Raw genomic sequence first — 12699 nt, forward strand, 5'->3', positions numbered from 1 at the left:
CTCAAACATTCTGAAAATGACCATCAAGAGCTAAATAATTTTTGACACAATTTACTTTGAGCAATAATCTTTGATGAATTATCAAACAGCAAAACTTCAATTAACTAGGACTCAACTAAATTGGGTCTACTCTACTGTTAGGTGAAAGGTGAAAAAGAATCACTCCTGATACACAGTATCATTAATTTTTTTAAATTTCCTTGAAATCAGGGCACTTTCAGTATAGCTGCCTACATTTTTCTTTTACCTATAATCCATGGGTCCTTGATGCCTTGGAATGAAACTATTACCCAGCCAATTTTTAGCTAAACTTATAATATTGAAGATCCTAACTTATCAAAAAGAAAAGAAAAGAAGAGAGAGAGAGAGAGAGAGAGAGAGAAAGAGAGGGAGGGAGGGAGGGAAGGAAGGAGAGGAAAAATTACCTATGATATTACCTATGACAAAATTACCTGATTACTAAGATCAAAAAGATATGTATAAAAATTTTCAAAAAGAGTGAAACAAAAAGTGCCCTTTGGCTAACCCTGTATTAATGAGAATATTTAATTAAACACATATCAGATTTTATCACTACATTTAGCAGTTTGAGAACTAGAAAAGGAGGTGATATCTCCAGTCCTGACTAGTTTATCATATGACTAAAAGATCATTTAATCACACTGGATCTGTTTATTCATTCATAAAATGAGGTGACATTCTAGATCTCTACATTCTTTGCTAGCCCTAAACTTCTGTGGTTCTGTGAAATATCTAGTTGCCTGGGATTTGTGTTGTTACCCATAACAACAACAACAAATTACAAAGCGGTCTTATAATACCCTTTTAGACCTTACAATCTAACCAGGGAAGTGGCATGTGTATAAATAATTATAGCATAAGGCAGTATGCTGTGTCATGAGGGTGGCAAGACCACGAGAATTCAGTGAACAAGAAATTTAGGAATGCAGTCAATGGAATGGTCATTTCCAGTTGGAGAAATTGGGGGTGGGGGGAGGCTTCCCTGTATGAGGCACATAAACTGGGTTTAGGAGAACATGTAGGATGTCAACATTCTAAAATCAAAAAGAGCACACATTCCAGGAAGAAAGATAACCTGAGCAAGAAAATGAAAACAAGAAAGAAGAAATAAAACTAGAGCACAGAGTTTGTGCATTTGAGAGTGAACGAGCAAGAAGTTTGGAAGATTCACTTCTGCCAACTTTAGGTTCTATGCGGCAGACTTAACACGCACATTTATCTCCATTCTTTCTGAAACCTCAGGAAAATGACAGTCAAGGGATAAAAACAGGACAAACCCACAGAAAAGAATAAAAATATCAACAGAAGTTTCAAAAACCACAGCATGGATAGATCAACGTTCACTAATTTAAATTTCAGCTTAATCTTTCTGCTAAGTGCCTGTGAAGAATGGGGAACAAGAAGAAACTAGGGAAACTGCTGCAGGGCTCCAGAAAGCCTGGGGAACTGGATGCATCAGGGGTCGCTGTAGGCTTGAGGGCAAGGGGTAGAAAGGTGCATGATGAGGCTGAATACAAGACACGTTCAAAGTCGTGAGGCCCACATGAGGTCAGAAGTGTGCTTCACTAATAACAGGGGTATTCAGTGAAATCTGACATAATGAACAAGACTCTCCCCTCTGCCCCACTGTCCAGACTGGCAACCCCAGAGCTCTGGCTGCCAGGCTTAAAAGGCCCCAGACGAAGACTGGCCAATTCCTCTCTGGAGAAAAAGACCTCCCCTACCTGATAATTCATTAAGAACACACTAGTCAACAAGTCAGCTTGTTAGGCTTAGCTTTTTAAGAGCTAAGTCTTATATATGAAGATCACCAAGAAACATCAGACATTTTAACAGCATCTCTAAGGTGAAAGACAGAGACCAAAATGAACAAACAAAAGGAGCCTGAAACAGAGACAGGGGCACCTGGGCAGCTCAGTTGGTTAAGCGTCCGACTTCGGCTCAAGTAATGATCTCACAAAGATCTCATGGTTCGTGGGTTCAAGCCTCCCATCAGGCTCTGTGCTAACAGTACACAACCTGCTTGGGATTCTCTCTCTCTCTCTCTCTCTCTCTCTCTCTCTCTCCCTCCCTCCCTCTCTCTCTCTGCCCCTTCCCTGTGTGCGGGCATTCGCTCTCTCTCGCTCTCTCTCTCAAAAATAAATAAACTTAAAAAAAAAAAAAAAGGCAACAAACAGAGACAATATTAGAAGCAGAGGAAAACATTGAGGGGGTTGAGGGCACTGTAATTAATATCCTCAGAATGCACTAACAAGTAATATTGCCATAAAACAAGAACAAGTAGTATAAAAAGGAACACTCAGAAAATCTTTTAAATGCTCAGAAATAAAAAATACGACAACAGAAATAAACCATTGTAAAGAAGAGTTGGAAGATATTGCTGAGGATCTTTACCATAAACTAAAACAAAAAGACAAAGATAGAGGAAATACAGGGAAGGAAATATTCAGAGAAGCCATCAAATTAGCTCAATATCCAGCTAACAGAAGTATCAGAAAGAGAAAATGGAAGGGTGGAAATTATCAAAGAACTAATAAATGAAAGATGTGTTTTCAAATGAAAAAGACCTAAGGAGAACTCAACTCAGCAAATTAAAAAAGATCCTCTCCAATGCACATCATCACAATATTTCAGAACACCAGAGACAAAAATGAAATCCTAAGAGCTGTTGAAAAAAAAATAGGTCACAAACAAAATTCAGAAAGCAGAATGGCATTGGACTTCTCAGTAGCAGCACAGGAAGGCAGAGGGAGGATTGTCTTCAAAACTCTGATGGAACACCATTTGCAAACTAGAAGGCTATACTCAAACTCTTAATCAAATGAAAAGTAGAATAAAGACATTTTCAGATAAGCAAAGTCTCAAAAATATTTACTTCTCATGTATCTTTTCTTAGGAAACTACTCTAAGGTATATTCCAATGAAGGAATGGAGTAAACCAAGAAAAATGGCAGCATGAGATACAGGAAACATGGGATTGAACACAGAAGAGAGGTAAATGAATTTCCCAGTATGATGGTGCAGGAAAAGTCCCAGAATGACAACTTTACTCAAGGCTTGAGTTGGAGAACAAAACTGGAGAAAAGAAACTCCTGGGGAATTTCTCCAAAGATTATTAAAAATATATACATATGTATATTATTTGATATGTTCCAACATACTGAGAGCTGTCTTACAGTCCCCATGGGAGAGCATGGAGTTAGGGCCAAGAAAACAAGTGATAAAATAAGGCAATTAATTCCAGGGGGAAAAAAGTCAGTCAAGAAAGGAAATGTAATTATAAAATACTGTGTGGCTCACCTTTAAGCAAATATTTATATGACCATAATAATCTAAACACTGAATACCACACAATGGAAATAATGTGTGACAATGAGAAAAGGGAGAAGAGGGAAGAGGGCGGGGATGAAAGAACTAAATCCTAATTTTCTATAGCTGATTATCAACAGATAATGTCAAAAAATGAAAAATCAAGAAGCAGTAAAACAAGGGTATATTTACAAAATGTAGTAGGGGGCACCTGGGTGGCTCAGTCAGTTAAGCGTCCAACTCTCCATTTTGGCTTAGGTCATGATCTCATGGTTTGTGGGTTCAAGCCCCACATTGGGCTCCATGCTAACAGTGCAGAGCCTGCTTGGGATTCTCTTTCTCCCTCTCTCTCTGCCCCTCCCTGACTCGTGCCTTCTCTCTCTCAAAATAAATAAATAAACTTAAAAAAAGAGAGAGAGAAAGAAATGTAGCAGAGGTGTGCCTGGCTGGCTCAATTAGTAGAACATGTGACTCTTGATCTCGGGGTTGTGAGTTCAAGCACCCTGTTGGGCTGGAAGCTACTTTAAAGAAAAAGAAAGAGGGGTGGGCCTCGGTGGCTCAGGGGTTAAGCACAGGACTTCGGCTCAGGTCATGATCTCATGGTTTGTGGGTTCAAGCCTCATGTCAGGCTCTGTGCTGATAGCTCAGAGCCTAGAGCCTGCTTCCGGTACTGTATCTCTCTCTCTCTTTCCCTCCTCCACTCATGCTCCCTCTCTCTCAAAATAAATAAACAAAATTAAAAAAAGAAAAGAAAAGAAAGAGGGGTGTTTGGGTGGCTCAATCAGTTAAGCACCGACCCTTGATATCAGCTGAGGTCATGATCTCACAGTTCCATGAGATAAAGCCCTGCATAGGGCTCTAAGCTGATAGCATGGGGCCTGCTTGGGATTCTCTCCCTTTCTCTGCGCCTCCGCTGCTCGTGCTCTCTCTCTCTCAAAATAAATAAATAAATTAAAAAAAAAAAAAAAAAGGAAATGTAGTGGAAAATACTAAAAAAAAAAAAAAAACACCTCTACATGACTTGGAAGCAGTCTCAGAAATGGGGAGGGACAAAACAGATTTCTTTTTTTTTTTTTTTTTTTTAAGATAGAGAGTAGGGGAGAAGGGTAGAGGAAGAGAGAGAGAATCCCAAGCAAGCTCCACGCTCCGCACAGAGTCTGATGCAGGGCCCAATTCCACAACCCTGGGATCATGACCTGAGCTGAAACCAAGAGTCAGACGTTCAACTGACTGAGTCACCCAAGCGCCCCACGTAATTTTTGTTGTAAGTCTCATAGTAATATTTGATCTTTTAAAATAAGAATAAATATAATTTTGATAAAAATAAGTTTATAGAAAGTTGGGCTGGATTATGAAAGGTCTTAAATAACAAGATGAGTTTGGATTTTATCCTATAGGTAACAATGAGCCCTTAAAAGAGTCCTCCCACTAAAAAAAAAAAAAAAAAAGAAGAAGAAAAAGGAAAAATCAAAAAGATATTTGGAATCCCAATCCCCACAATAGATTCCCTTAACATTCTGGTTAATTGTTGTGTCGGAACATTTCTCCCTTATCACTGCTTGACCTTATGATTAAAGGCATTTCACCCATAACCAAAGAAAGGGAAGATCTATACACATTATAGGCAGGTATAAAGAACATGTTCCGGTCAAGACTGCTGCTTCCACTCAGACTCATCTGACTCAGTGAGTCAGGTGGTGACTTCTGAAACAGCCTCATCAAAGATTACCCTCAGGGATCTCCCAAATAAAACCCATGCTTGGGAGCATTTTCCCCTCGGTCTTTGGCATGTCAGGCTAAAAGTCTCTTCTAATGATTTGTTATTTCATGGAGAGATACAGGGAGAAGTACAACTAGTATGGAGGAGGAATGTTGCCACCTAGGGCCCAGGGAAGTCCAGCACTCTTCTCTAAGAAACCTCTGATTCAGTCCCTCCTGATTCACATCTTTCCTACCCTTCCTCCAAAGACCAGCTATAGTTCCACAGTGTACCTAGGAGTACAGCCAGATGATCAGCCAGAAGGATGCAACAATTCAAGACAGCACCAAATAATGTTTTCCTCCATGCCATCCAATTCTGGGGGGTTTGTTTTGCCTTGTTTTTTAACTTTTTCTTCTTGTTTATGGTGTATCTTAAAGAGAGGCAATATCTTCTGTCCAATGCTACCGGAAAGTACTCCAAGCCACTTTCAGATAAATGACTCATAAAGCACAAAGACAGCAACTGATATTACTAAGCCATCTCTCCCCAGATATTCCTTGGGAGACCTGAATCCTGACACAGAATACAAGTGATAAATACCCTCTCTTATCTTTTTGAAAACTGCTGGTTTAGCCTCCAATCTCATAATCATGCAGAGTCTGGTAAGTGTTAAGGCATAATAGTAGTGACTAGGAACACTCTTCTGTAAGCTTAATGTAAATGGAAGCCTGGGGGTGACTGGTTGGCTCAGTTGTGGGAGAGGGGCATTTGACTCTTGATCTCAGAGTCATGAGTTAATTAATTACTAAAAAATAATTAATAAAATAAAATAAATGGAAGCCTGAATACCTAACCAACTTTAGTGAGTTGCAATATGAAGAGATACCGAAAATTACTATCCTTTCTCCTGACTGTAAGTTTCCCCCACTTATCAGCTTTATCCCTACACACCACAGAGGGCCTCCAATTCAAAGAGAGGAAAAAAAAAAAAAAGAAAAGAAATTTGAGGTTAGAGCAAAGATCCAGGTCTTGCCAAAACACTGGAGGAAACTGAAAAAAAAAAAAAAAAAAAAAAAAAAAAAAAAAAACAACAACACTGGAGCGAACCAGAGTACTTTTGGCAATAAAGCCAAGTCTCTGAGATTTGACCTTCTGATATCTAGGCAAGTTCCTGTATCTAAAATATCAGGGGAAATGCCACACTTCCAGCCTCCACGAGCATGTGAGTTTCAATTCCGAGACACAGACACTGCTAACCATAGACCTAACACGCAGAGTGCAAGACCACACTACACTGCGAGTGAAAGAAATCCACGACTGGCACAGGATGTCATGAGATGTCTCACCCAGTTAAAAACACGGTACACCCAAGACAGGCAGAGACTTGACCACATGCTCTAAAGGCTCATGAACAGCACTGCCCACACCAGGGCTCATGAGAAAGGAACTAAAAAACAGGTGATGTTTCTTGTGATCTGTGCTAGTCAATCATTCTGACTGCCCAGGCAACCATACAATTCAACACCTCCCTCCAGCCTCAATCGAGGTTCCTGTCTCCACCTGCTCCTCTGACATCATCCTGTCATTATATCTTCTTTGAAATTCCTTTGATGAAAAATGAGTCATCTCTTCCTGCCAACACAAGCCCAGGCCTCTTCCAGGCAAGTCATTATTTTTGTCAGTCCTCTGAGGACAGGGCGCCACCCAGCGGCTCCTCCAGCTGCTGTCTCTACACCTCCCAGGAAAGAGTGTCTCAGAGCAAGATCAACAGCCTGGAGAAAAAAATGTAAGAAATGAAAGAACTGAGGTTCTTGGTGGAGCTGGAAGGAGGCCTGCGACCCAAAACATAAGCTATCTATGCCAGTGGAACACAGAGTTGAGAAGATAAATAAGAATGAACGTAGGACACCGAGAGTCACACTTAAAACCTGGAAAGCTTTCAACCTCAGGGCATTCGCCTTAAAAGCTTTTGTTCCTTATACAATGTGCCATCAACTATTCCACATAAAGTGATAGCAAACCTAAATTTCTCATCTTGAGGCTTTGGGGCAACAGTAACCTACCCAGTGCTCAAGACAGTGATGCTCTAACTTCAAGATTCACAATGGCAGGAATAAGGAGACAAGCACAAATTGACAAAATACTATTCATACATACAAATCACCCTAAATTTTTTAAATAACAGCTTTATTGAGTTTAATTCACATACCATACAATTTACCCTTTTTAAAAAGATTTTTTTTAACGTTTATTTTTGAGAGACAGAGACAGAGACAGAGCATGAGCAGGGGAGGGGTAGAGACAGAGGGAGACACAGAATCTGAAGCAGGCTCCAGGCTCTGAGCTGTCAGCACAGAGCCTGATGCAGGGCTCGAACTCACAAACCATGAGACCATGACCTGAGCTGAAGTTGGACACCTAACCAACTGAGCCCCCCAGGCGCCCTTCAGTTTACCCTTTTACAGCAAATAATTCGATGGATCTTGACATATTCACAGAGTCGTGCAACCATCACCACCATGTAATTTTAGAACATTTCATTACCACTCAAAGAAACCCTATATCCATTAGCAATCATGTCCCATTCCACCCTCTCCCAGCCCCAGCAGCCACTAACCTACTTATTGTCTCCATGGACTTGCCTATTCTGTATAATAGAATCGTACAATATGTGGTCTTTTGTAATGGTCTTCTTTCACTTAGCATGTTTTTAAGTTTGATCCATATTAGCATCGATTAATACTTGATTCCTTTTTGTTGCTGAATATTATACTATTGTATACATATGACACTTTTTGTTTATCTGTTGATCAGTTGATGGATATTTGGGTTGTCTCCTCTTTTGAGCTATTATGAATAATGCTGCTATGAGCATATGTTGTACAAGTTTTATGTGGATATACATACTCATTTCTCTTGGATATATACTTAGTGGAATTGCTAGGTCATGCAACTTTTTGAGGAACCACTAAGTTATTTTCTGAAGCAGCTGAACCATTTTACATTCCCACCAGCAACGTATAAGGGTTCCAATTTCTCCACATCTTCACTTTTTTATTATAGTAGCCATTCTAGTTGTTATGAAGTGGCATTCTCATTATGGTTTTGATTTGCATTTCCTTAATGAAAAAATGTTGAGCATCTTTTCATGTATTTTTTGGTCATTTGTGTATCTTCTTTGGAGAAATGTCTATTCAAATCTTTTGTCCATCTTTGAGTTGTGTGGTTTTTAACTGTTAGATTCTATTGGTTCATTTTATACATTTAAATATAAATCCCTTATTAAATATATGATTTGTAAATATTTTCTCCCATTCTGTGGTGTGTCTCTTCACTTTTTAAGTAGTGTACTGGGGACAGTACACTGGAACTCAGTGGGCTCAGTCAGTAGCTGGGCTCAGCTGGGCTCAGTCAGTTAAGTGTCCAACTCTTGATTTCTGCTCCGGTCATGATCTCATGTTGTGAGACTGAGCCCCATGTTGGGTTCCACACTGAGCATGGATCTTGCTTGGGATTTTCTCTCTCTCCTTCTCTCTCTACCCTCCCCTACTTGAGCGCGCACACACGCACGCTCTCTCTCTCTCTCAAAATAAATAAATAAACTTAAAAAAATAGTGTCCTTTGAAGCACTAAAGTCTTTAATTTTGATCAAGTCCAATTTATCTATTTTTTTCTTTTCTTTTGTTGCTTGTGCTTTGGGTGTCATATTCAAGAAATGATGTCTTAATCTAAGGTCACAAAGATTTTTTTCCTAAATTTTCTCCTAAATGTTTTTATAGTTTTAGCTCTTACACATAGATCTGTGGGCCATTTTAAGCTTTTGCATATAGTGTCAGGTAGGGGTCCAACTTCATTCTTTTGCATATGGATATGAACTTGTCCCAGTATAATTTGCTGAAAAGACAATTACTTCCATTGAACTGTCTCAACATCTTTGTCAAAAATCAACTGATTATAAATGTAGAGGGTTATTTTTGGATTCTCAATTCTATACCATTGATCTATATGCCTATTCTTATGCCAATACCACACTGTCTTGATTACTATAATAAGTTTTCAAATTGGGAATGGGAGTTTTCCAATTTTGTTCTTCTTTTTCAAGATTATTTTGGCTATTACAGATCCCTTGCATTTCTACATGAATTTTAGGGTCAATTTGTCAATTTCTGCAAAAAAAAAAAAAAAAAAAAAAGCCAGCAGGGATTTTGGTGGGGACTACATTGAATCTGTACATCAGTTTGGGGAGTACTACCATCTTAACAATATTAACTCTTCCAGTGCATGAACATATAAGGTAAGAAGCAATCTGAGCCACTGTTTTCTGATACTTAAATTTCCTTATGTTCTATCAAATACTTAGCACCCTGGAGATACTTGCTTTTAAGGACCCCCCCTGAAAAGAAATAAAATGCTAAAAGATACTAATTAGAAAGCCACAAAGTGTCTTCCATATTGCAATACATTATGCTTTTTAACTAGTTTCCAAAACAGCTGAGTACTCTAAGACCTAGAGACTTAGCCGAGCTTAACTAGGTCTGAGAGGAACAGCAAAGGTCCTGTGATCTGCCAGGCCCCACTGGCCTTGGCTCACTCCACTTTAGTAAACGACAAAAGATGGAATAACTATGACCCACTTCTCTACCTCAATGAGGTAGAGAAATGCCTCAAATGAGACAAAATAAAATGTTCAGAGATTATTTTACATCTTCTTTTATATAAATTGGCCACAAATAATTTGAGAGAAATAAATCTTTGCATCAGTACCAGAGTAGGGAACCAGACATTTTTAATAAAATGGACTCATATGTAACAATTGGGTCAGAAGAGGGGACACAATCATAGCAACTCTTGGTGCTATATTTATATAGCAAACAATTTGCACTTAAATGTGTTCATTTAGAGTGGCTGGGGTAAGGGAGGAGGGGAGGGGGTTGGGGGAAGGGATACACTAAAGGCCTATCTAGCCCTCCTTTGGGTTGCCACTGTATTTACTAGACTAGAATAAAGGCAAAGAGTAGTATAACTTTATGTTATAATATATAAACTATACAATTAACATTATGTAGTTAAGTAGGCAAAAAGCTAACCAAAGGCAGTCCACTAGCTACCATCAACTCTGACCTCTTCGATTACACTACAAAGCTCCCACTTTCAAACATAATTAAATACCCCTTGGGTGAAAATAACCCATTTTCTTAGGATTAGAGAATAATCTTTATATGCATAACTCTAATCCTCTCTAAATCCTACTTTTACCAACAGGAATTATCTCCCCATTTTACAGAAGAGGAAACTGAGACTTACAGAGATGAAGTAACTTATCCAAGATCATACAGCTATTAAGCAGCAATGCTGGGATTCAACCCCGGCATCTTCAATTCTTTATCTAGTGATTTTTCCACTAGTCCAGTGGCTTTCCAAATATCCCAAATCTCCTATCGATGCTTCATCTCAAGGCCTTCAAGGAACAGAAGACACAGGAGAGCAGCCGAGTCCCATTCCACCTCTGTTCTGAGTGGAACTGGCTTTCCTAGACCAATAACATGAAGGAGGGAGGGAAAGAGGCAGAGGTCAAGGTGGGAAGAAAGGGAGTTGTGGGCAGAGACAGAGAGAGAAATATGACCAAAGACAAAGATGGACATCAGAACAGAAGTGTGGGGGGAGTTCACCTTGCAGCTAAAAATGAAACTAAAAACGGCAGGCAACCCTGGCCAAGAAAGATAAGATGACTTCAGTCAAAACTACAAACTTTTTTTCCCTGATGATTTCCATTTCTCCTCTGTAAACAGAAGTTAAAATATCACTTAATCACGGTTTAATCATTCTCCAAGTTCACTGCAGTTTAACTCCTTGTATTCTGAAGGCTTCCAGGATGCTCCTAGAAAACTCTGGAGGGAGCTAAGCAGACCATCAAAAGATGGCTAAAGCAAACAAGAAAGCAGAAGGAAACTTTCAATAAGCATAAGTCTCCGAAACCACTTTACCAAGCCGGAAGTTTTATATTAAGCTCACATGCCACCTGTTCCTTCAGCCTTTCAATCTGACACCTAATCCACGCATGGCCATGGCTCATGATAGGATTCCAGGAGTGAGACGCCAGACCAGAATTTCACTCCTGAGGGCCAGGGCTTTAAGACTGCTGGAATTTGCCTAGTAAAGATGTGGGGGTGTCTGGGCAGCTGAAAGTCTCCACAAGGGAATTCAGTAAGGACAACTGCTTTCCCTCAACCCAAGATTATGAATTTAAAAATAAATCTCAGTGACCCTCATGCCTTAAGAATCATTTGGAAAATAACGTTATTGAATCCAACAATTTGTCCCATTTGGGTGAACCACAGAGAGGGAAAAAGAGAGAAATGTTCTTACCATCCCTCTCAAGGAGTCTGATAGGACAAATAGACGAGGGAAATCCCAAGTTGGTTTCCCAGAAGCCAAGGTTCATAAAGTGTGTATTTTTATATTTCTTGTATTTTCAGGTTTCAGGAAGACTGTTAATGCACATGCAGCATCTATGAGGTACTAAGATATATATACATATACATGTATATGTGTATATATATGGTCTTTGTAATCCCACTCCATATATATATATATATATATATATATATATATATATATATATATATACACATGGGATATAAAGTATTTGTAAAAGGAAAAACTACAGTGAATTGTAAAGCAGTATGGTGGAAGGCCTCTGTGGACTGTCATAGTGAAGACAGGGACACAACCTTGACGCCTCAAGCTCCTCTCCTGGAATTTGTAAATAGGAGGCAGTGGGGAATAACTGTTTCCCTGACAGCCTAGATACTGCGGAAATCCTTCTCAGTGATCCCATTTCTCAACTTGACTAAAATAACTACCACCCAGATTCTTGGAAATTGCCGTTTTCCTTATTCAATTGGGAGCTTTATCACCATGGCAGTGCAGCTTTTCTTTTGAACCGAACAGCTACAGGATTTCAGCATTATTCTCACCCAACTGATTCTTAAGACTGGAGGGTCACTGGGAACAGCCTAAAGGCACTTCAGAAGGCAAAGGCTCTCCCATTCACTACAGTTACTGGTAGATCGCAAAACAAACAGTGCATAGAACAGAACTGAGATGTTTCCACAAAGTTACCTCATAGAGCTGACTCTCTGAAAGGATATATTACCAATACCAATTAGAAACTGGGCATGGGGCTTGGAGTCCTACCTTGCTCTATACACACAAATGCTCCTACCATGACCACCACCATCCCCTTCTCAGACAGCAATAAAAATGTTATGAATGACATGGGGGGTGGTTCCTGGACCCTTCTCTGATGTCCTCCTTGAACAGCAAAATGATGACAGCAGGGCCTGAGGCAGTTCTTTGTACATTAGTCATCAATCTGGAAAAGTCCTGCATAAGAAATCCTATGAGGTGGCCCAACACCTGAGGCTCTACAAGCCAATCATGGTTGCTGAAGTTTTTGTTTTATTGGAGGGTTTCAGTTGTTCATTTTTTGTTTTGTTTTGTTTTAGGTTTTTTTCTGGGGTACAGAAGAAACATATGGCTGAAAATAATCCATTTTCTTAGGATTGAGAAAGCAAGGGCTGCAGCTTTGACCTTTGTTAAATGTGATGTTTTGAACCAACAAAAGCTGAAGGAACCTGACAACAAGTAGGATGGAGTGGGGTTAC

General features: G+C 39.5%; 1 protein-coding gene across 16 annotated transcripts in view; it reads right to left on the minus strand.

The window, feature by feature from the left end:
• The window catches only part of MACF1 (microtubule actin crosslinking factor 1), a 335119-nt gene that overhangs the window by 246315 nt on the left and 76105 nt on the right, over positions 1–12699 (minus strand). Inside the window, exon 1 of one of the 16 annotated variants that reach the window (XM_058717964.1) lies at positions 10337–10379. The exons of the other annotated variants lie outside the window; for them this stretch is intronic. Within the exon in view, the coding sequence (XP_058573947.1) occupies positions 10337–10364 (28 nt within the window). The 5' untranslated portion in view covers positions 10365–10379. Of the gene's footprint in view, positions 1–10336; positions 10380–12699 lie in introns of those variants that run through there. 16 annotated transcript variants of the gene reach the window in all.

This window comes from Neofelis nebulosa, chromosome 2 (assembly GCF_028018385.1).
Source record: "Neofelis nebulosa isolate mNeoNeb1 chromosome 2, mNeoNeb1.pri, whole genome shotgun sequence".
Taxonomy (NCBI): Eukaryota; Metazoa; Chordata; class Mammalia; order Carnivora; family Felidae; genus Neofelis; species Neofelis nebulosa.